General features: G+C 54.2%; 9 protein-coding genes across 9 annotated transcripts; 6 read left to right on the top strand and 3 right to left on the bottom strand.

Moving 5' to 3' along the window:
- Positions 1-2649: 2649 nt before the first annotated feature.
- Positions 2650-4533, bottom strand: SPBR_08297 (hexosaminidase; the record flags this gene model as incomplete). The annotated part of the gene is made up of 3 exons (XM_040766535.1): positions 2650-4059; positions 4093-4305; positions 4384-4533. 3 exons carry the CDS (start codon positions 4531-4533, stop codon positions 2650-2652), a joined length of 1773 nt encoding a protein of 590 aa, XP_040615012.1.
- A 2825-nt stretch (positions 4534-7358) lies between these two features.
- SPBR_08353 (uncharacterized protein) lies at positions 7359-9053 on the top strand (the record flags this gene model as incomplete). The annotated part of the gene is made up of 2 exons (XM_040766591.1): positions 7359-7732; positions 7799-9053. The coding sequence occupies 2 exons, from the start codon at positions 7359-7361 to the stop codon at positions 9051-9053; spliced, it is 1629 nt and encodes a 542-aa protein (XP_040615011.1).
- An 890-nt stretch (positions 9054-9943) lies between these two features.
- SPBR_08436 (uncharacterized protein) lies at positions 9944-11377 on the top strand (the record flags this gene model as incomplete). The annotated part of the gene is made up of 1 exon (XM_040766674.1): positions 9944-11377. One exon carries the CDS (start codon positions 9944-9946, stop codon positions 11375-11377), a length of 1434 nt encoding a protein of 477 aa, XP_040615010.1.
- Positions 11378-11692: 315 nt separating this feature from the next.
- SPBR_08637 (solute carrier family 31 (copper transporter), member 1) lies at positions 11693-12522 on the bottom strand (the record flags this gene model as incomplete). The annotated part of the gene is made up of 4 exons (XM_040766875.1): positions 11693-11810; positions 11878-11965; positions 12178-12361; positions 12457-12522. 4 exons carry the CDS (start codon positions 12520-12522, stop codon positions 11693-11695), a joined length of 456 nt encoding a protein of 151 aa, XP_040615009.1.
- Positions 12523-13481: 959 nt separating this feature from the next.
- On the top strand, positions 13482-14216 carry SPBR_08671 (3-hydroxyanthranilate 3,4-dioxygenase; the record flags this gene model as incomplete). Its single annotated transcript, XM_040766909.1, has 3 exons — positions 13482-13513; positions 13610-13685; positions 13776-14216. 3 exons carry the CDS (start codon positions 13482-13484, stop codon positions 14214-14216), a joined length of 549 nt encoding a protein of 182 aa, XP_040615008.1.
- A 209-nt stretch (positions 14217-14425) lies between these two features.
- On the bottom strand, positions 14426-15283 carry SPBR_08626 (uncharacterized protein; the record flags this gene model as incomplete). The annotated part of the gene is made up of 3 exons (XM_040766864.1): positions 14426-14853; positions 14914-15125; positions 15219-15283. 3 exons carry the CDS (start codon positions 15281-15283, stop codon positions 14426-14428), a joined length of 705 nt encoding a protein of 234 aa, XP_040615007.1.
- A 1516-nt stretch (positions 15284-16799) lies between these two features.
- SPBR_08663 (uncharacterized protein) lies at positions 16800-17567 on the top strand (the record flags this gene model as incomplete). The annotated part of the gene is made up of 3 exons (XM_040766901.1): positions 16800-16856; positions 16924-17238; positions 17316-17567. The coding sequence occupies 3 exons, from the start codon at positions 16800-16802 to the stop codon at positions 17565-17567; spliced, it is 624 nt and encodes a 207-aa protein (XP_040615006.1).
- Positions 17568-18345: 778 nt separating this feature from the next.
- Positions 18346-19513, top strand: SPBR_08533 (uncharacterized protein; the record flags this gene model as incomplete). Its single annotated transcript, XM_040766771.1, has 5 exons — positions 18346-18469; positions 18546-18616; positions 18689-18853; positions 18942-19263; positions 19308-19513. 5 exons carry the CDS (start codon positions 18346-18348, stop codon positions 19511-19513), a joined length of 888 nt encoding a protein of 295 aa, XP_040615005.1.
- Positions 19514-21032: 1519 nt separating this feature from the next.
- On the top strand, positions 21033-21751 carry SPBR_08676 (uncharacterized protein; the record flags this gene model as incomplete). Its single annotated transcript, XM_040766914.1, has 3 exons — positions 21033-21158; positions 21244-21426; positions 21539-21751. 3 exons carry the CDS (start codon positions 21033-21035, stop codon positions 21749-21751), a joined length of 522 nt encoding a protein of 173 aa, XP_040615004.1.
- Positions 21752-21753: the final 2 nt, after the last annotated feature.

Below are 21753 nucleotides of genomic sequence, written 5' to 3'. Positions count from 1 at the left end.
GCGTGGCAGGGGAAAGAAAACAAGAAGAGGCCTTGGGAACGGTGCCGGAAAAATACAATAACAAATGACGTCGTTTTTGGCTTAGAGGGAATGGTCGTGGGGAAACAGGAAAAAATGAGAAGGAGCGAAGGAGGGGGATGCGTTCCTTCTATAGAAGTTGGTCGTTTCTTGTAACACATGCTCCGTGCCAAAATACAATATCATGATCCAACGAGGAAGCAGACGGACCAAGAAGGCGGAAAAGGGTGTCGTAATACAGACGAGCAACGAGCAGCTCGGGGACGATTTACAAAGAAGAGAGCGGGGGGAACGACAAAGAGGACAAGGGATGGGCTATCATACGAGGACGCAAAGTATGGGGCATTAGGAGCAACGGAAACGATGGATCTCGGAACTAACTTGGCCATCTAGGTTCGGCAGGCCAAGGCATCTTAGCACCTGGGGTTTAAAAAGTCGGATTGAATCCGGGGAAACTGTTGGTCAAGAGGCGCCTGGGCATGTTGGCGCAGGCACCTTCCCAGACGCATTACAAGTCCCAATCTTTGTACAGCTACACAGCAGCAGCGTGGAGCTTGCTGGACAGCGGCGTTTAGATACTCGCCAGTCCTCATTCGAACATCAGACTATGTCCATTTGATTCTCGTCATTTGAATGTGTGCATTGTTGCTGCCTGGCAAGCCTGGTCGGCCTGCTTCGAGTTTGGGACTTGTTCAACTTGTCCATGTCGTTGCAGCGCATCTGCAGAGCATCTACAAACGGCACATCGTTTTGCATGTGGACTCTCCGCCCGGGCCACTCTCCGGCACCGTAACGTGCTGTGCTCACACCTGACTCGATGCAGTGTCGCTCTACGCTTCGGTTGTCTTCCTCAGCTCACTCGATCGGTGTACGTAGGCATATCGTACATTCTCCACTGACAGCGGCGGCAGCACGGGGTTTGCAAATTACAAGGCGACGGGAGGCACTGCTGTGGAGACTATACAATGCCGGTCAACCGCCAGAGGCAAGTTGAGCAGGCCGACCGGACAGACCAGACTGAGCGATGCCGCAAACCTGCGAAGATACATATGGGACGTTGTAAGGATGTCGTTGCAAGGCCATTCCTGCGGTGCCTCCAATTACGGCGTCTGGGTAAAGTAAGCAGTCAATCTGCCTAGCCGCCATGGTCCAATCGCCGTGCTTGCGACAGCTCCCCATGTTGGCGAGCACTTGAAAAGGCTACGCTGAGAAGACCGCGTACTGCTTTGGTGTATATCCATTGGCTGGTGGTCGTAGCTGACAGGAGGAGGGCGGGGGCTGTCAAGGGAGGCGCGCATATTCAGCTGTCAGAAAGAAAGCACAACCAAAAAAAAGAGCGCATGCCGAGGCAGTTTGCTTCATTGGGTTGCGGGGAAAGAAAGTCTAACCATGTTTGATTGAAGTTGAAACGGGAGGGTTTTCGTTGTTTTAGTGGCATTGGCGCTACTTGCACTGGAAAAGAACACGATGGAGTGCATCGGAAACGTAACGGCGGAACAGACGTATGGAACAAAAATAGGACCTTCCAGACGGAAACAAACCCCGCAAGAGACGCATGCGATCGTCGAGGGGCAAATGCCAACGGGGAGAAGACGACATCAGGCAGAAAACAAGGAGACGAAGAATGGGCGACGGGACGAACGAAGAAAGATTGGCTTCTCGCAAACACGCTGGCAGTGTGCCAAAGCGGTCCAATATCAGGAACAAAAAAGGACGGCAAAAGGGCAGACATGTATATCGCAATCCGTGCAAGACATGGGAGATCAAGACTAAAACTAAAAATACAAAGAGCTTCAGGTATGAATGCGACTCGCTCGGCGCGGTAACAAACACAGCAGCGGCGGCTAGATAGTGAGTGCACACTGGCGTCTGCCTCTTGGGTTTCATGTGTCTGCCACGTTTACCCCGCTTCTGATCATCTTCACGATCAGCATTGCCCGTGCTTGTTAAACCAACATAACTCGACGACAGGCTACTCCGTGCAAAACCAGAATTCGGCTGCGCTTGTTCCATTACCCCATCCAGCCCGTCCGTCTACAAAGTCCTTCACCGCTGGATCCATCCCGAGTGCTCGAGGACGTGTTTGATAATCGCCTGCCTGCTTCCCCAGACTTTCGTCCTGTGATCTTTAGACTCCGCCGGTTCAGTGCATTTATGAGATTTCGTGGCAGTTGTGGCTCTTGACGTGGATCACTGTCGGAATGAACCCGTCCCCACTGCGTTTCCCTCGGGGGGTTTGGCGGGAATGACGAATGCTTTTGCAAGTACGAAAATGTGAGCGTCATCATGCTCATTACCAATACTGTATGATACGTTTTGCTCTGTAGACTCCCATGTGAAGTCGTGTACTCGTTTTCTACCAGTCTCTGACCTTTGATCTGGCAGATTCGAGATACGCCATCCATCCAGGAGTAATAAAATAGCTAGCTCCACGCCATGAAACGGGTCCTACACTACCCAAACGTCTAGCCGGGCCAACTGTGCCAGTGGATTCCTTTTATATGAATATGGGTTTGTAATTACGTCGTGCGCTCGCTTCCTTCTCCTACATTGCAACCGGTCTCACCCCCATGCGTCTTGGCCCCGCACGCTTCGGCCTCTTAGTAACCTGGCCCCGCCCGCTTCGGCCTCTTAGTAACCTGGCCCCGCCGGCGCCGAGCACTCGGTCGAGTTGTCTGCCTGTGTGCACCACACCATCTGGATCGGCGCCGCCATCACGCCACGGCGCACCATGCGCTCCCGCCACTCGTTGAGCCGCGGCGCCACTTCCATTTGGCTGCGGTTCTGGCCCGTCACCGGGTCCTTGTTGCCCGACCACAGTACCTCGCCTGCGGCACTGCCGCGAGGCCACAGCAGCGTGTCCAGGTTCGTGCCGTCTACCGTCTCACTCCACAGTGCCACCTCGCCGCCCAGGACCAGCTTGGCCTCCTCGTCCGACAGGCCGGACGCCGGGTCGTGCGAGTACACCAGACGCCAGCTCTTGGCGGGATCGCACCAGTCATTGAACGGGTAGTATGTCGAGTATGCCTCGCCGTTGGCAAAGTTGAGCCATTCTCCGCGGCCGCAGTCGAGGTACCAGTAGTTGTAGTTGCTGTCGATGACCTGGAGGCCCTGCTGCGTCAGCGACTTGACCGAGCTGTCGCCCAGCCAAGACTGCACCACTGTGTCGTTGCCCAGCGTCACGTTCCAGGTCAATGGGATCTCCTCCCATACCATCGGCGAGAGACCGTGCGCCTTCACGCGTTTGTGGTTGTTGGCAACGAATCGCTGCAGGAGCGGCTGCAGCACCTCCGTCGCATTGGTTCCTACGCCGGGGTCGAGGCGAGAGTCGTTGGCGTTGAGCTCGTCACCACCCATGTGGAAGTAGGCCGAGTAGGGCGCCACGCGCGGCATCAGGTCGTTAAACAGCTTATCCAAGAAATCATCAACTTCCGTGCTGTTCAGCTTGAATGCACCACATGGCGGCTCGGCACACCACCAAAAATACGGGAACGCGTCGTACGCCACAATTAGCTCCGGGTGCGACCACGACAGAGAGCCGATGTGGCCCGGCATGTCGATCTCAACCACCAGTTCCACGCCCCGTGCGTTGGCGTACTTTTGCAGAGCCTCCAGGTCATCGGCGCCGTAGGTCAGGTCCGAGCGATACGCGCCCTTGGTGGCGACTTCCGGCATGCTCGGGATCTCCAGCGGCCACGACTGTGAATCCGTAGCATGTAGGTGTAGCCTGTTCATCTTGTTCCACGAGATCGCGTCAATGGTGCGGTAGATGTGCTTAACGTCGTACCAGTTGCGCGCCACGTCCATCATCACACCGCGGTGCGGGTACTTGGGGGAGTCCTGAACCGAGACCGGTGCAAAGGGCGTGTACCAGGCGTTGCCGTCGGTGTGCTCATAGAAGAGCTGCGCGAACGTCTCCAGACCATGCAGAACGCCCGTAGACGATACGGCTGTCAGCGTGGCGGCGCCGGCTGTGCTGAGCGTCAGGTTGTACGACTCATCCACCTCGCCGGCCTTGGGACGGAAGGTCGTGTTTGAATCCTTGCTGGTTTGCTTGATTGTAAGCGAACTCACCCACTTCGTGCCTGAGTAGAGGTTAGGTTGGAAGCTGTCGAGTGAGTTCTTCCGGTGCAGCTTCCACGGCACCAGCCCTGCTTGGAAGATGGCTGAAAGCGCACGCGACACGCCGCCGGCGACCACTTGAGCACTGTTATGGACATCGCGAGGCTCATAGCCATACGTGTAGACAACCTGTTTTTGCACGAGCAGACGGTCAGGATTTAAACACTGTTGGAGGTGATAGCCGTTCTTTGGAATTGGGCAAGAGGAAAAAATGGGGTAGACGGAAGAAGAGAAGGTCCGTACTGGTGCACCGTTGTATGTGACGGCAATGTTCTGGTTGATCAGCAGGGATGTATTGCCTGTTGTCATGGAAGTTGGAATAGGCCACACGGCCGCAACTGGGCTGGCCACTGCCAGAAGAATTGTCGCGACGATCTCCCGTGACGGCAGCATGATGAAGTGACGAGGAAGAACGAAGGGAGAAAAGGTGTAGGCGAGTAAAAAACGAAGAAGAAAAGTTGCGCGCGTGGGAGACGCGAGGTTGGCCGAGGAATCCTTTGAGTTCAAAGGAGGGATGAAGAGGAATAGGAAGAGTGGAAGAAAAATCGACACGAAAAAAGGAAGAGAGCAATGACTTTGAATCTCTGGCAGGTTTCTATTCCCGTGTAAAAGTGCTCGCCGGGGGTTCTTCTGCCTCGCGTGTCTTAATCCCTCCTCTGGCTTATGTCGATCTCAGTCCAGGTTCCGCAGTCAATAATTAATATATATTGTCAGGAAAAGGCAGGGTAAGCAGAGGTTCCGACTCTGCAATCTGCCCGCTGCTCTGGGACGGTGGCAGACAACGTAGGACTGGACGGATCTGCCTGGAGGCGGGTTGGGGAACAAGAAACAAGGGACGGGAGAGGAGACAACACAAGTGAAGTGGGATGAAAGTGGCGTTTGTGTAGTGTTGTAACTAGAAGCGACCCAAACCCGACGATGCACGACGAACACTGGGTGCTCGCGTGTGTGACGTTGTCGCGCAGCAAGTTCAGTCTAAACTAACAGGGCTGGTTTCAAACGAACAGCTCCAACACTGGACCGCACGACGAACCACGAGGCCTGGCTTGTCCAGCCGTGGGTCGTGAACGGAGTAAGAGTGGACGGATTCGAGTCGTTCTCGACAGCCTTGCCTCAGATGCACAACCTGGCAATCTCCCAAGGGCCGACGATCTACTGTTCCTGACCCGAGCTAGCGTTGTATTTGAACCGGCAGGCCCCCTGCACTGGTTTAACCGGAGCAAGGCCAGAGAGCAAAACGATGAGGTTGAAAAGCGTGCCGGCCTTACAGTCTGGACAAAGTTAATGGCAGTTGGTGCGAGTCGTGCTGGGCATGGTGCGCTTGGAGGCTGGCTCGAGGCTGGTAGCCCAGTTGGCGCAACGTTACGTCAGAGGTAGATCGCCGCGATCAGAAAAGGCCCGGCCAAAAAGCGCGGGCGATTGGGAATCGCCGAGGGGAAGAGGGGGGGATATGGTCAGGAGACGCGAACGTGTGAGAATAGGCAAGGTAAACGAACAGGAAAAAAGAAAGTGTTATTAAGGATCAGGGCGCGGAAGGGAAAAGGCCGGGGGAAAAGGCCGGGGAAAAAGGTCGGGAAGGTGCGACTGGCCGAAGTTACTGCCAAAACCAGCTGACAACGTAAAGGGCGAGAAACTTTATGTCTTTGTTTCTCTCTTGATGTTGAATTGCTAGCGGTTCATGTAACAGTATATGTGACTGAGATTGGGATCGCCCACAGTTCCTGGGCGCGTCAGCTGCTCACTCAGTCGCCCATGCTCAATGTAGTATGGAATGTGTGTACAGCCGCCGACTCTTATGTCTTCGTTGGTCTTTCATTTCGTTGCCTGGCCTCGTGTTTTTGCTCGACAAAGGCCCTGTGCCTCGGCTTGGAGCACCTTTCACAACGACGGAATGCAACTGGAGGACGGTTGTGCTACAGAACAAAACTCGCCGGCAAATGGAGGGCAGCATACGGTCAGTCTGGGCCCGGCCAACCAAAACGTGGCGCATGACGTACGACGTGACGGATTGCAGCCTCCAGGACAGTTACCCAGGAAGTGTGCTCCACGAGATGTTGTACGGCGGCGCGTCGTTCTTCGGCAGGCGACACAGCGAAGATGTTTGACCGCCCGAGCGTGCAAATAGAAGAGCAAACCAAGACCGTAGTAAGACAGGCTGGTTAGACAGACCCGTCGGACAAGCCACGGTAGAAAAAGATCCCAAACATAGTACGACGTTTATAGCCTAGTAGAGACTGGCGCGTGGATGTGAAGTGAAAGGAAACAAAGTAAAAGACGGTAACGGCCGCTATGGCTTAACGCACACGAACATCGTAATTCGTGCAACCATCAATTTGCAGCCCGCTCCAACGACACATCCGCCTCGGGGCTTAATAGACCAGGGCATTTTAACGGCATATTCGGTATTGAAACTTTTATTTCTACAACACTGCATAATTTCGACCGCGAAGAAGGATGGTTCTCTCCGAATACTTGCAGAGTCGAGCACGCGGGCTATAAAGGTTAAGTCCTCCGTATTCTACGGAAGCTGCTGCATATTGCTGTACGGCCTGGGCAAGGTACAAAGCGCGGCATAACACCTGGATATTGAAGCTATGGGTGCGGGAGCGCGGCTTGGGAGTGCCACGGCTGTGCCTGAGCATTGAGTAATGCTGTTGCCCACTGTTCCTATTTAGGCAATTGAGTTTTGCCACTAGAAACTACAAATGACTAATCCATTTCGGTGCCTCAGGACGCCATTCAGGTTCCAGCGCCTGCCATCTGTTTCTGAAACCATCAATTCACTGTGCAGCACGTGACAGCATTTGGCAGTGGGCCAATGAAAGCGCGTCATTTGTCGCGCTAGCATGCTGCTCCAAGGATGTCGCAGCACACCAGCGACAAATTTCCTTTATGGGAGGCGCATCGAAAGCATTTCATTTTTCTGCAGAGCTCTTGAAACTGATTGCCACATGTTGTGCTCCTTACGACTTCTATCCCCATCGACATCACCAACCGCAAGCACAAGACAACTCATTTCCTCCCGTTTTGCGATCGAGGTGGTACCGGATTTTGTCCTTTCGAAACAGCATACGCACTTGGGCGCATCCAGTTGCAGCTGCTCATATCGAGCCTTGCATCTTGTCGCGATTTGCCTCCACGGCGACCGACCTACGAACCTTTTTCCACCCTTCTTACTTATTACCCAGCAGGCCACGTGCCAGCACGCACATCTCGCAATGCCTGTCGAAATTACGATGCAATCGCCTCTGGCGGAGGCTCTGCAGCGCGAGGTCCAGAAGAAGCTTGCTGAAAACGGGTGGGCACCCAGTGACGATAGCGACAACACGATGGCCGAATACATCATCCTCATGCTCGTCAACGGAAGACAAGAAGACGAGATCTCGGGGGAGCTTGCCAGAGACCTCCTCAACCTTGACCCCGAAGATAACAGTGCCCGTGAATTTTCAAAATGGCTCTTTGAAACCGTCGAGGCACAGAATGCGACAATCAACGGCCCACCTGCGGCTCAAGTCGCTCCTGCTCATGACAACGCAGACCAAGATGTGGAGATGGACCTCACGGGCGCCGACAGCGTTGGTGATATTGGCGCGTAAGTACTATTCCCCCGACTCTTCTGCCCCTTTTTATACCTAGATTTACTAACATCCGTGTGCAGACCAACAGGACCTAAGGCCATGCGCAGCGGAAGCGGTGCAGGTGGCTTCCGTGGTGGACGGGACAAGCGTGTGGTGGGACAGATCAACCGCCAAATGGACCGCTCAAACGATTCAGTACTGCACCGCGTCCGTGGTCAGGGCAGCGGTATTAACACGCACGCCCGCGGTGGGCCACATGGCCGAGGAGGTATGGGCGGTTTCGGAAACGGCCGCCAAGCACGGCATATGAACGGCCGTGCAACCGCCAGCTTCAACCATGCTCTTGCCAACGCTGGGATGGGTGGTGGCCAGCCAGGCATGCCCTGGGTTGGTCAGCCTGGACAGCCTGGCCAACCCGGCCAACAGGGGCTTACTGGCCAGCAGTCCATGCAGCCAGGGCCCATGGACGTGTACGCCATGCTTGAACAGCAGTCGCGCATGATGATGCAAATGCAGCAGCAGATGCAGATGCAGCAGAACATGATGCAGAACAACAACAACCGCCGCGGCGGAATGAACAACCGTGGCCGCCCACTGGCTGACCGTATCCAGCGCCCCCACCAGAACAATAAGAACTTCCGGAACGGGCAGCAGGACATTTCAAATGACGCTGGCAACGACGCAGAAAAGAAGGACAACAACGCCACCGATGGCGAGTCCCTTACCCTCGACGATTTTGACATGACCAGCGACACGACCCGGCCAGAGACTTCTAGCATAGCCGAGACTATGTGCAAGTTCAACCTCAACTGTGCGAACGAAAATTGCAAGTTCGCACACCAGTCGCCTGCAGCGCCACCCGGCATCACTGTCAACGTTCAGGAGGCGTGTAGCTTTGGTGCCGCCTGCAAGAACAAGAAGTGCACAGCACGCCACCCATCCCCAGCCGCCCGTGCGGCCCACCAGAGCGAGCAGGATTGCAAGTTCTTCCCCAACTGTACAAACCCACATTGCCAGTTCCGCCACCCAGCCATGCCGCTGTGCCGCAATGGCGCCGACTGCTCCGTCCGCGGCTGCAAGTTCACACACATACAAACAATGTGCAAGTTCCGGCCGTGTACCAACCGCTATTGCACTTTCAAGCATGAAGAGGGCCAGCGTGGAACGTTCCCCGACAAGGTATGGACGGCCGACGGCAGCAACGGCGGAAGCACCAACGGCGGCGAGAAGGATCACATCAGTGAGCGCAAGTTTGTGGATGAGTCGGCGGCCGAGGAGACGATTCTACCTGGTGTCGATAAGGATACGACCACTGAGGAGGCCGTGATCTCCTAGAGGAGTAGATCATCGCGAAGCATCCTCGATTCGGCCTTGGATTGAACACAGTTGTCGCCAGCCGCCGACGGGTATAACGGCTCAAGGGAAGAGCGATGTGGCACAAAAAATATTGAGGGGTTACAGAATGACAAGAGAGAAAGACGATTTTACGGCAGAGATGAGGACGAGAAGATGAATGTAGCACCCTGGCCGCCATCGTGATGGCGGGGTGGCCTGTGTATATTGAATGCATTGTGGTGTTTCTTGGGCGCTCCAAAGAGGTTCACAGAAGGGACTCACACACGGCGTTTTGTGTTTTGACCGCGTTTGGTTTGGGTATTGGCAAATACGATGTATTATTTGTTAGGTTAATGTCATGTATTGTAGTATCTAACCACTATGCGTGTGGCCTTGCCTCGTGTTGAATGCACTCTTGCATGGTCAAACTGACTTAAACAGGTGCGCTTAACTATTATGCGAACCGTCGCCAAAAACTCACAGTGCTCTCGGGCTTGGTGCTGAGGCTTTTGTTTATCTCAAATCTTATTTTTTTTTTCCCTCCAGTTTTCATTGTCGCAAGTCTTCTTTCTACTCACTCCCCCCGCAACTTCTACGATGCGGGCGCTTGCAGAACTTAGTCTCCAATTTTCGGCATCCGCCCATAACCGCCCCTCATTGCTGTCCGGCGCAAGCCGGGGCTGTACTGAGCTACGAACTTGCCGATTGGCGACTGTAAGGGCGCTGGTAAATCCTAGCCATCCCATTTGCTTGTCTAATATTCCCACCGTAAATCGGCTCTTGTTGATCTGCCCAGGCTAGGGCTGCTTGTTGTGACTTGTCTCCTCACCTACCCTTTTTATGTGTTTCCTACCCTTCTGCTCTGTTTTTCTGTTCTTCCCATCTCCATGATGCCCACTGGCAGCGCTGGTCGTCTAGCTGTTGCTGAAGACCAAGCCACGGATTGTACTATTGCTCTGACGACAATTGACGATACCGGCGACAACACAATCTCTCCCGAGACCAACGGCGCCGAACCAACGCTTACGCCGGCTGAAATCAACAACCTCGCGGCAACCATCCACGAAGCCAACTCCGAGCCTGTTGGCGGCCCCAAGCCTGAAGCCGACCTTAGCGAAGACGACGACGCTCCTCGCGCTAGCGTTGGAGACGATTCCTACTACTGGGATCCCTCCACGATGGCTCCGCTCAACGCTCGTTCTGCGGCCGCCATTGCCCGCCTGCGCGCCTTCCGGCCACCACCTTTTCCCCTCTGGGACCGCTTACCGGTCAGCCGGCGCGCTGCAGTGCTGGTGCTGCTGTATGCCGACCGGCGAGGCGACCTGCGCGTTGTGTTGACCATGCGTGCTGCCAGCCTGCGCAACTACTCGGGTCACGCAGCGTTCCCGGGCGGCAAGGCCGACTCAATCGAAGAATCAGCCGAGCAGATTGCACGGCGGGAGGCGTGGGAGGAAATTGGCCTGCCACTGGATGACTCGAAGCTGCCGCGGCCGTTCCGGATCGAGCATCTGTGCGACCTGCCGTACAATCTGGCCAAGACAGAACTTGTGGTGCGGCCATGCGTTGCGCTACTACACGCAAGCGAGGGCGATGTTGGGGCACCGGAGAGAACACATGGCGCCGCATCCAACAGTGGCGGTGATGACGAGATCACGCCCGATGAAGCACTTATTCCAAAGTTGGACGCCAAGGAGGTCGCCGCCGTGTTCAGCGCTCCCTTCCACAACTTTTTGCTACCAACAGACGAGGTATCCAAGGACGACGGCATGCCACTGGCGCTTTCACAGATCAAGCTTCAAAATGGCAAGAACGGGGTTCCACTACGCCGGCCAAAGCTGCCGCCAGGTCCCTGGTACGAAGGCTCATGGATCCATTGGCACGAGGAACCGTGGCGGATGCACTTCTTCTACGTGCCCGTAGTGGGCCAGCGTGTAGCTAAGCCGCGGAAGCGGGTACGTGACGTCGGAGACGACGTCGACAGCAAAAAGAAGCCAACGGCAGCAGTCGTAGTCGCAGACCAAGCCGTAGGGACACCCCCCGCCGTGGTCACTGACAAGGAAGACGAGCAAAAGGACCAGGATGAATCCGTTACCGACGAAATTGGAGATTCCCCTGGTCGTTATAAAGTGTGGGGCATGACGGCACGTATCATCGTCGACGCAGCCAAGCTGGCGTACGGAGAGACACCTGCTTTTGAGCACAACTCGCACTTTGGCGACGAGCGCATCATCGAAGGTCTGGAGAAGATGGGCCGGCTGGGTGAGAAGAAGAAGGCAGGCAGCGAGCTGACCCATGAGGACCTGAAGGAGGCGAGCAAGATGTAACCTAGCCATTTTGACGGACATGATGGTGTATAGAGCAAAATGCATGTCGTAGAGGACCATGCTATATTTAATGAGAACAAAATAAAGCGAATAAAGGCAAACATCGGTGCTATCTCGGAAAACATTGCTGCATAAATTCAACTACCAAACTCCGGTGTACTCTGTACGCATTTCTTTGACATATCGTTCCTAATAAGTTCAAAAAAACAACGGAGTGGACCGCTCAGTCGGGCTCTCAGCACAACTATTGGTGTACGGTGAGCATACCTTCGTCGGCCGACGGCTGCCCATGCTGCGATGTGAGGTGACACGATATCAGTGGCACGCCGTCTCCTTGACGACCGGTGTCGCACCGCCAAAGAGGAGGTAGCCGACAAAGGCACCGATGGACACTGAGAGCATCACCCAGCCGTTGTACGTCATGAAAACAAGCCTAAACTGAAGTTAATTGTCGAGGAGGGAAGAGAGGTCTACGGGGAGGGGGGGTTCGGGTGACGAACATAATCATAAAAGCATAAAAGTTCTGGATGCCGTAAAGCACGGCCTTGGTGACGTGTGCGCGTTTGTTGACGTCGACTTGGGCTTGGCCTGTACGGAGGAAAGGCGTGGTCTCAGTATCATTGTCATCTCGGTCTCCATGGGATTCACGGTCTTCTTTATTCGGTTGTTCGGCAGAAACGGCTTAGCTGTTTGCTCTCGCAGCAAATTGGAGTTTGACAGGAGACAAACAGGAAGAAACGAAGGACAGGTGGGCAAACTAGAAAAATGAAAAGAAACACAGAAGGGGAAAGGGGGCTTACGTGGCACAGCTTCAGCGCGTTTCGCGAGCACCATCTCGTAGCGGCGAATGCCCTCGCGCAAGGCCTCGTATCCGGCACCGAGGGCGACGACGGCAAGTAGTGACAAGATCAGGCCCGGCGTCGTGCGGATGTGCCACCAGCGGAAGACGATACACAGGTTGTTGGTGTCCCATGTGAAGAGCATCTCGAGGGCGGTCAGCATTATCAGGAACAAAACCAATAATCGAACGACTCTTTTCAAGCCAGTCGTCCCATGATTCAGATAGAAAGGACGCATACGTTCATAGTGCAACGGTCCATGGGCATGTCGGCGCCCTCGGCCATGTGGTGGTGACTGTGGTCCATGGCGGTAGGTTGGGGCTGAGATCGGACGATTTGTGAGGGCCAGAAGAACAGACACCTGGTGTCTGGTAAGGGGCTGCTAGATGAGAGATCGCCTTGCAAGCTTGAAAACTCTCCAGGCGCACTTAACAGCCGATGAACGCAGCAAATGCCTAAGGACAAAGTGGTTGTGCGTCTTAAGTAGAAAGTTGTTGTCTAGTATGTTGTACTCCGTACTGTGTTGTGAGTCGCGGCGCAGGTGGAGTTGCTGAGGCAGTTTTGATTGGTGGCCGGGAGAAGGAGCTTCTGGCAGGGCTGAGAGCCTGTGAGACAGAGTATTATACTCTGAACTCTTCGCGGCAATGATGTTTTGCGGCGAGAGTCTGTCAAAACTGGAACAAAAAAAAGTCGGTAGCAGTCCAAATCAACTTATATACAGACCTGATACGGGTAAAAAGGGGATGGAAGCTCACACTTTGTTAAGCCTCAAGGGGCTGGGAAGATGTGTCAGGTTTGGTGGCGCTGTACGTTTCAAAGGGATTAAGAGGGATTATCGAGGGATTATGGAGTAAAATGCATGTAGATTGGTGTCGAAACAGAGCAGAGCGCTGGCAGGCCTCGTGGCTACGACCCTCTGAACGGGGCCAGCCGATCCTCGCAGGGTCACTTTGACTAAGTCATTTTTAGAAAAATCTCGTTCTGTCCACCTTAACAAAGGCCCCAAAGGCGACTGCGCTAGGCGTTAACAATAGGGCGTTGGAGAGTGACCTGTGCTCAGAAATGATTAGAAACCGAGACCGGAGTCTGCGGGAGAGAGGCGAAGGAGATTGTTGAAGAAACTCGCTTGAGTCACCCATTTATAAACAGGAAATCCTCAACTTTTTCACGACTTAACATACGACAACATTTTTATTCCTTGTCCAGACGAAGATTCACAGTGGAACATTTAACTTCTACGAAATACTCTCTGCACACGCGCTGCTATGCTCGGAACACCGGTGAATTTGCCCAAGTGGTGAGTTTAAGAATTCTGAGATCATGAGATGACATGAGAATATGTTTGAGATCACACAGAATGGACGATCAGAACCTCTCGACTGACACAAGCTAGGCTGGAAGCGAACTCGCATCTACTGAAGCCGCCAATCAATAACTACTGCGTCTACAATGAAGATTTTACAGTGATGGTATGAACTTTTTTTTTTCATATTCTTTTGAGCATTTTTATGAGACTTGTTTTGTCGCCTTGGCTACGCAGATCCTGACTCTGACTGCAGATCGTCGGTGGCCCCAACGCCCGCACGGATTACCATATCAACGAGACGCCTGAGTGGTTCTACCAGCACAAGGGCGCCATGATACTCAAGGTCGTCGACGACGGTGATTTCCGCGACATCATCATCGGCGAGGGCTCCATGTTCCTGCTGCCCGCCAACACACCTCACAACCCCGTGCGCTTCGCCGACACAGTGGGCGTCGTTCTTGAGCAGCGTCGGCCGCCGTCGTCCATCGACCGTATGCGCTGGTATTGCGCACAACCCGACTGCCGTGCCATTGTGCACGAGGCAGCTTTCCACTGCACAGATCTCGGTACGCAGATCAAGGTCGCCGTCGAGGCGTTCCGCGAAAGCGAGTCCGACCGCACATGCAGCAAGTGCGGCACCCTCGCCGACTGGGCACCACCACCGGGCTCGATCGTGGATCCGAACAAGGCGTAGGGGAGTGGAAGCGACAATCAAATGGTATGCTAAGTAATAAAGAATTATGAATTGTATGGCCGGTGGTGTGAGTTGTCTGTAAGATGTTACGTTGTCGGGTGGCGGATGTTTACGTGTTTGTATGCTCATGTGTTTATATGTTCATGTGTTTATCTGTTCTTTCTGTACAAATATTTACATCCCATCTCCATCATATTCCTATCACTCTCCTATGTCTCGGCAAATGCGTAGTCCCCCTCCGAATCGACAACCGGCACCTCCAGGTGGGCCTCTTCAATCTCCTTGCCATTAACGCGGATGCCGCCTTTCATGACGTCGCCAGCAACGACGAGGCCTACACCCTTCGGCGTGCCGGTCAGCACCAGGTCACCCGGCTCCAGCGGCATAACTTTGGAGATGTCGCTCAGAATGCGCGGGATACGGAACAGCAGTAACTCCGTCGAGTCCTGCTGGCGGACCTCGCCGTTAACGGTCAGATAGACCTCGACATTGTGCGGGTCAGGAATGGCCGACTTGGGGATGATCTGGCTGATTGGCAGGAACGTGTCAAAGCCCTTGGCAATGTCCCACGGGAGGCCCTTCTTTTTGGCCTCGTTCTGCACGTTGCGAGCCGTCATGTCGAGGGCTAGGGCGTAGCCTATTAAATTGTCAGAGGTCACTGAAGTATGAAGAGGTGGAAGGCAGTAGAATAACTCACTGTCAATGGCATCCAGAGCACCCCGCTCATCATCCGGCTTCAAGTCGCGTATTGTCTTACCGATGATCAGAGCTAGCTCGATCTCATAGTGCAAGTCGACGCCCTTGGGTCGCACGCAAGGGCCGGCACCGGGCAGCACAAGGGACGATGGGGGCTTCAAGAAGAAGAACGGCTGCTTTGGCCGGACATTGTTGAGTTCCGTCACATGGTCGCTACGACGTCAGTTAGCAAGCACTCTCTCACGTACAGTACGACTCGACGCTCGGGTCACGGAAGCACTTGATTCCACAGAAATAGGAACTCACGCATAGTTCCGGCCAATGCACACAATCTTGTTGGACTTCTTGAGCTGGGTCAAGGAAGAGGCCATTGTGGACAGGCCGCGCCGAAAGGTAAACATAATGGGCAAAAAAGTCTTCTTTCTCCAGCGCTCTGCGCGGTGATGCCGTCTTGTATCCTTCCTTTTTATTAATTTCCCTGGCTCGTCCCCTTTCGTTTCTATCTTCGGCAGTCCGTGTTGTAGGCGTTGCATGTAAAGGAAGCGACGGCACAAAGTCGTCCAAGTTTGGGAAAGAGCAACCAAGCGTTCTACGGATGGCCAATGACAGTAGTGGGGGATAATCAATGGAGCCGATTCCAGGAAGCATCCAACCACTCTGCTGGCAAATAGAGCACGAAACGCGTTCGAATGGGGACAGGGACGGCTGGGCTGGTGGGTTGCATTTACGATTGTTTGGTGGCTATGTGGTGGGTGCAAGACTGGAGTCTAGTCTGGAGGAAGCACAAAGAGAGCGGCCAGTGACGGCTACGGCTACCTAATTACGACGTAATTACCTACAGGAGAATTTACTTTTACAGGGGGAGGAGCCAAAGAGGGGCAGGCCGCTGTGGCATCGCATATGTTGTAGCGCGGGATGTGGGACGCTGTGTGTGGAAACGCTTCCAAGAACTAAACGAGGATACCTTCACACTGGTGAGATAAGATAGTACAGCTCGGCGGTTTGTTCACCTTTGGGCAACCTTTCTGAGCCGTGTTCGCTTCTCCACGTCGGCGTCCGGCAAAAGTGCAGTTAGCACAGCAGGCGGTTCGGCAAGTTGGCATTTTCGACAGTGCACATATCCAGGGGCACAGTCGTGGGCACCGGAGAAAGCCAACGGAGAAAGTCAACGGAGAAAGTCAGCACTGCGGGGTCGAGAAACACTGAGATGCGTCCCCCCAACGGCAATTACGATTTGCATTCACTACCACGTCGTAGTTACAGGCCTCCACGAGATCCCTCAAAGCGCAACTCACTGGAACCACCTGCTCACCTACCACAAGAGCCTAGTGAGTTGAGTGGGCGTTCGCCTGCAGCACCAGCGGCTCGTCGGGCCCCACAGCCACGGCTTCTACAGTGCGCAGAGCGCGACAGACTAGTCAACTGGCGTGTTGTGCGCGGCTCACTTCTGGTCCTCTCTTACTAGCAAGGCTCTTCCCCGCACGACAGAATGGCCATGTCTCTCCAACACACCAACCACGCTGATCTGTCCAACAAAGAGAGCGAAGGCAAAACTGCGTGCGCGTGAGCAACTAACAGCACCTTTTCTGTGTCAGCGATTCCGTTCGTCCCCGTCTGGCTACGATTTTCGATTTCCTTCGTTTCGCCATTTCAACGTTTCCTCGTCCCTTCCTCATCAACCAGACCTCCACCGTTGCACCACGCCGTCTATCCACGACTACTCACATCGCGAACTGGGCTGTAGCCGTCTATGCGAATACTTCAAGCTCCCAAACGTCGCCAGACGGGAGAGACTTGCTTTCAACTAGTCGATAGGCCCTACAAGTCGGCCGCCAACCCTCACCGACGCAGCTTTGCGTCAGCCTCCTTCTTTTTCGATTCTTCGAGATGGAGACTTTGCAGCTGGCCCAGATGCTGGCAGATCTCAGCGATCTAGATGCTGCCGTACGTTGACGAGCGATGTTTCTAATGATAGTTGTTGGCGTTTGCATCATATCTAATTGAATCCCAGGAACCCCGTGCTGCCCACGCCCTCGTCACCGCCAACGCGGCGGTCACTACTGCTACCTCCACAACCTCGTCCACGACCATACAACAAACCGAAGTCGCCACCACATCCTCCTCTTCCGCCCAGATCCCAACCAACCCACCCCAGCATCGTCGGGTTTCCTCATCGTCGGCACTATCGCCCGGCAGCTCCGTCCCACGAAACGGCGGGACCTCAACACCTTTTGATTCGTACCTGGGTCGTCGGCTGCTCACGCCGCCCATCACCCGCTCCAGCTCGTCCCATGGCTCCTTGCCAGGCACGCCACACGGCAATGATGTTCGTTACCTTCCATATATTTACATATGTATTTGTGACTCCTAAACGCACCTATTGACAACCTGTTTCCTGTCCAGACCGACTCTGATGTCGACCGCGCTTCTTCACTGATCGCCTTATACGATCTCCGTGCGAAGCTCAAGCAGTATAACGATAGCAACAGTCTGCGGCAAGCCCGCGAGAAAGTGGCTGCCCTGTCTGGACGCCAGCTCCACCAACAGTCGCCGCATTCGTCTGGCGACAACCTGGCAGGAGCTTCGTCTACCTCACCGCCAAACCCGCCGCCGATTGCCCGCCGCCACTCCCAGTACACGTTCCCGCGGTCGTAAAACATCTCCCCAAACGATAAGCAACTGCGAACCATGTGCCGTTTTGTTGTCCCCATTGCGTTCTCGGATTCTTTCTCTTCATTCGTTCTTTTGTGTTGCTTTTAGTTCTCTCAAAAGTGACTTTTTGTATGGAATATGCGGCGTACTACGGAATCGTCTTTTTTTTTGTGCAGAGCACAGCGAGTAGCGACGGACGGGCTGATGGGTGTTTTCTGGATGGATTTTGTGCTTACGACTTTCTTTTTCCTATTTCACGACACTCGATTCAACAACGGCGTATCCACGATGAGTATTAAAGGCGTTATTCAGGTGCACTTCCTTTTGTATCTCTACTTCTACTTGTTTAAAGGTTTTTGTCTTTTCTTGCGACACTGTCAATACAATGTTCACGGTGCCACATAATTGTGAGAAACTATATGAATCCGCCGTTCCCTTAATACATGTCGCTCTTGACAATAAAATGGTTGTGTCAAACAATATCTAGAAGGCCGACACTTCAAGAATCAAGCACGTGACATTCGCGACCGTGCGTGCCTCCAGAGGCCCCACATCAGCTAAAGCTCTTCCGTGGTGCTAAGATCTTCGGCATTGACTAGCCCCTTCTTGGGCTGGAGGAAAGGCAACGCCAAAAATTGACTTTATTTTCTCTTTTTATCATCTACGCCTTGACCGTTCGTCACCACTTATTCCTCGCGCACCAGCACAAACGCGTCTTCGCGTCTTAATAACGGGCATCATTCTTGCCCTGTGCATTACGCTCATCTCTTTATTGTTCACCATGGCAACCGGCGTGGACGCGAAGCTCCTCAAGAGCACAAAGTTTCCACCCATCTTCAACCAGAAGGTGGACACACAGAAGGTCAACCTACAGGTGATGAAAAAGCACGGCTCCCCTGCACTCTGTCTATTTAATACTACGTGTCTCTACCGCATGCTAACTGCATCGTTCCGTGCTTAGGTGGATTGCTGGACGGATAGCCGACATCCTGGGCAACGATGACGATGTCGTCATTGAACTCTGCTGCAACCTGATAGAGAGCGCTCGACACGTGCGTATATTCCCTCACCCATGGTCCTAAAAAGTGTCAAGAATCGTACTAACCCAATCTCCTTGCTTGCAGCCCGACATCAAGTCCCTTCAGATCCAGCTTACCGGCTTCCTCGAATCCCAGACCCCCGAGTTTTGCAAAGAGCTATGGACTCTGCTTCTCAGTGCCCAGTCCAGCCCACAGGGCATTCCAAGAGAACTCTTGGAGGCAAAGAAGATGGAGCTGATCCAGGAAAAGGTACACCATGCCCTGCCCTATTTATGCTGCCGCTTATTGGTATTTACGAGTACCCGACGAGACTAATCGAGTTTCTTTCTTCATTCAGATTGAGGCTGAGAAAGCCGCCGATGAAGCACGCCGGAAACGCAGCGAAGTCGGCCGTTTTGACCGCGACCGGCCACCCCAGGGTGGGGACCGAGGAGACTCGTGGAGGGGTGGTGCTGGCGGAGGACGCCGTGGTAACGACAGCCGTCGTGGCCGGAGGTCGTTCCGCGGAAACGATGGCTCAGGGGGCGGCGGTGGCCAGGGCGGTCGTGGCGGAGACCGCGATCAAACACCGCCAGGGCGCGGGCGTGGCAAGTTCCGGAGCGATCGTGGTGATGGATTCCGATCCGCTCAACACGATCTCTATGTTCCCAACGACCGCCGTGTGCGGGGCAACGACCGCCGGGGCGACTACCACCGCCGGCAGTCACCATCCCGGTCATCCTCTTACTCTCGCTCTCGCTCAACCTCTCGCTCAACCTCAGAACGTTTTGGCTCATCATACTCTCGCTCTCGCTCTCGGTCCGAATCTCGATCCCGCTCTCGGTCGCCTCCTCGTCACCGTGCTCAGGATACCGAAGCCAGTGCCAGTGGAGACAAGCGGTTCCGGTCGCCACCTCGGACGCAACGTGATGGTCGTAAAAATGGCGGGTTGTCTCGCAGACGATCACCGTCGGCCAGTCGCTCACCTATCGCAAAACGCCGTCGGTACTCGCCATCTCGTAGCCGATCGCGTGAACGAGGCCGCCGGTCGGCACGGTCTGTATCTTCGAGCGGCTCATCCAGGTACTCGCGCAGTGACAACAGCAGGACCCCCCCGACCCGTCGTCGGCGAGGTGACCTCAGCTACAGCTCGAGCCGGAGTCGCAGCAGAATCAGAAGCAAGACCCCTCTCTCTGACGAGGACAATACAGGTCGCACAGTGGGACGCGGCAATGGCCGCAATAGAGGTGGTGTGAAACGTGGTGGGCCATTGGGCCAGCGAAGACGGCGTGATTCTTCTTCTGGGTCCTCGCGCTCACGTTCGCGCTCCCGTACACCCTCGAGATCGCGAAACAAGTCTGCTGATGTTCCCAACAAAGAAGACAGACCCGCAACCAAAGCAGCCTTGCCTCCTGCCGCAACTGTGGATGCCACCACTTCCAAAACAAATGTAACAAGCACTTCAAGCGTAAACCCGCCGGCCAAAGATTCGCAGGTTTGTTTCGTCCTATTTTGTCTATACCTCCTTCTTTATCTTTATTAACTCTTCTGGAACTGGAAACTAAAGCCATCTCCGCGATAGACCAAAACGGCCGAGCGGCTCGCCAACGAGAGGCGCGAGAAAGAACTCAGGGAGCGAATCAAACAAATGAGATCCTCGAAGTCTAGATCGTGAAAAAGACTAACGCCTTATCTTCTTTCCAAAGAGCCGTTTCTTTCCGAGAGTCTGGACTATTTGGATCCAGCATGTCTCTGCATGCCTCTCCACATCCTGGGCCCTCGTACGAATTCCCTGCTGGCTCCCTCTTACATCGTCACAATGTTATTTTGAAGCTGGTCTTTGTCGTTAAGATCGATGCTATGAGCGTCGGAGCGTATGGAACTTCGAAGGCATCGTGTCACAGAGGGTGGCTTGTTACATATCAAGAACCAACCCAAGCACTCCATCTTCGTTTTGCAGGTCTGGATCTCTTCGAGAACACCGACTTTTCAAAGATTTTGGAGCTTCTATCGTAATATACAAACGCACCATAGTCTAAGTGTAGATATCAAATGTACAAAGTATACAACAATGCCTGCCATTTCCCCCCAGGTTCAGGGTTTGGAACACACAACGTACTCCGCATGTCACGTTGTATCAAGGACAGTGTCGTAGAATCTCCGCAGATGTCAACTGGCACACAAGACCTTAGCTGCATGTCGCAGCCAATGCGCTAATAGCACTATCCAAGGCTATAAACCGATGACTAATAATTAGTCTGCTAGAAAAGCGCCTTGAAGCTTTGTCTGGGGTAAAGCAAACGCGCCGAAAACATTTCATCAACTGCAAAATTTCCTTTCTGCGACTGGCTTCGCCACTTCATCACGAAAACAACACTGCCTTATCGTCGCGCGCCAAGCAACACACACCGCTCACATACAAACCAGATTCTGCATATACTGGTCCACCATGGCGGACAAGGTGCAGGTCGCCGGTGGCGCTAATACGGACACACCAGGCATGCCATACTACGAGAAGTCACGGCAACATTTGAAGGAATTGCTGCAGAAGCGCAAGGTGTTGGAAAGGCAGCTGGTAGGTTGCATCTGGCCCTGGATGCACAGACAGGTGTTTCTGAAGAAGAGAGGGGCGAGAGAGGCATACCCGCTAACACGCCAAGCACACCCGTGAGGAGGCCATTTCGCAAAAGGAGTCCGAGTACCTCGAGAACACAATCAGCGGCAACATTATCACGGGCTTTGACAACTACGTCAAGGGCATCACGGGCGCAGCGGCACAGCGGCGCAAGACGGGCTTGACCGAAGCCAACCGTGTGTTCTCGCGCAGTAGTATATCCTACAACGTGTGTTCCTCCCCTCCAACGACACCGCCCTTGGCAGATGCCCCTCCAGCGACCCATCCTCTAACATATATTCTAGGCCGCAAACGCGTCAATTGCGCCAACACCTTTACAGACCTCCTTCAAGGACGGCAGCAATGCTGGCAGCGGCCCGGGCTCCGGCCAGGCGACGCCCACCTCCACCACGGCCAGCAAGGCCGCCCACTCGAAGAAGAAGAAGACCGCAGCATCTGCAGCAGCCGCCGCGAGTGGCGTTGATGACAGCGAGACCGACTCTACACGCGAGACGAAGAAAGTGCGGACGAGCTTTGGCACGGTTCGCAAGTGAGC

Source organism: Sporothrix brasiliensis (genome assembly GCF_000820605.1).
Source record: "Sporothrix brasiliensis 5110 chromosome Unknown Cont22, whole genome shotgun sequence".
NCBI lineage: Eukaryota > Fungi > Ascomycota > Sordariomycetes > Ophiostomatales > Ophiostomataceae > Sporothrix > Sporothrix brasiliensis.
The sequence above is the reverse complement of the archived record's forward strand: the minus strand, read 5'-3'. Positions and strand labels throughout refer to the sequence as shown.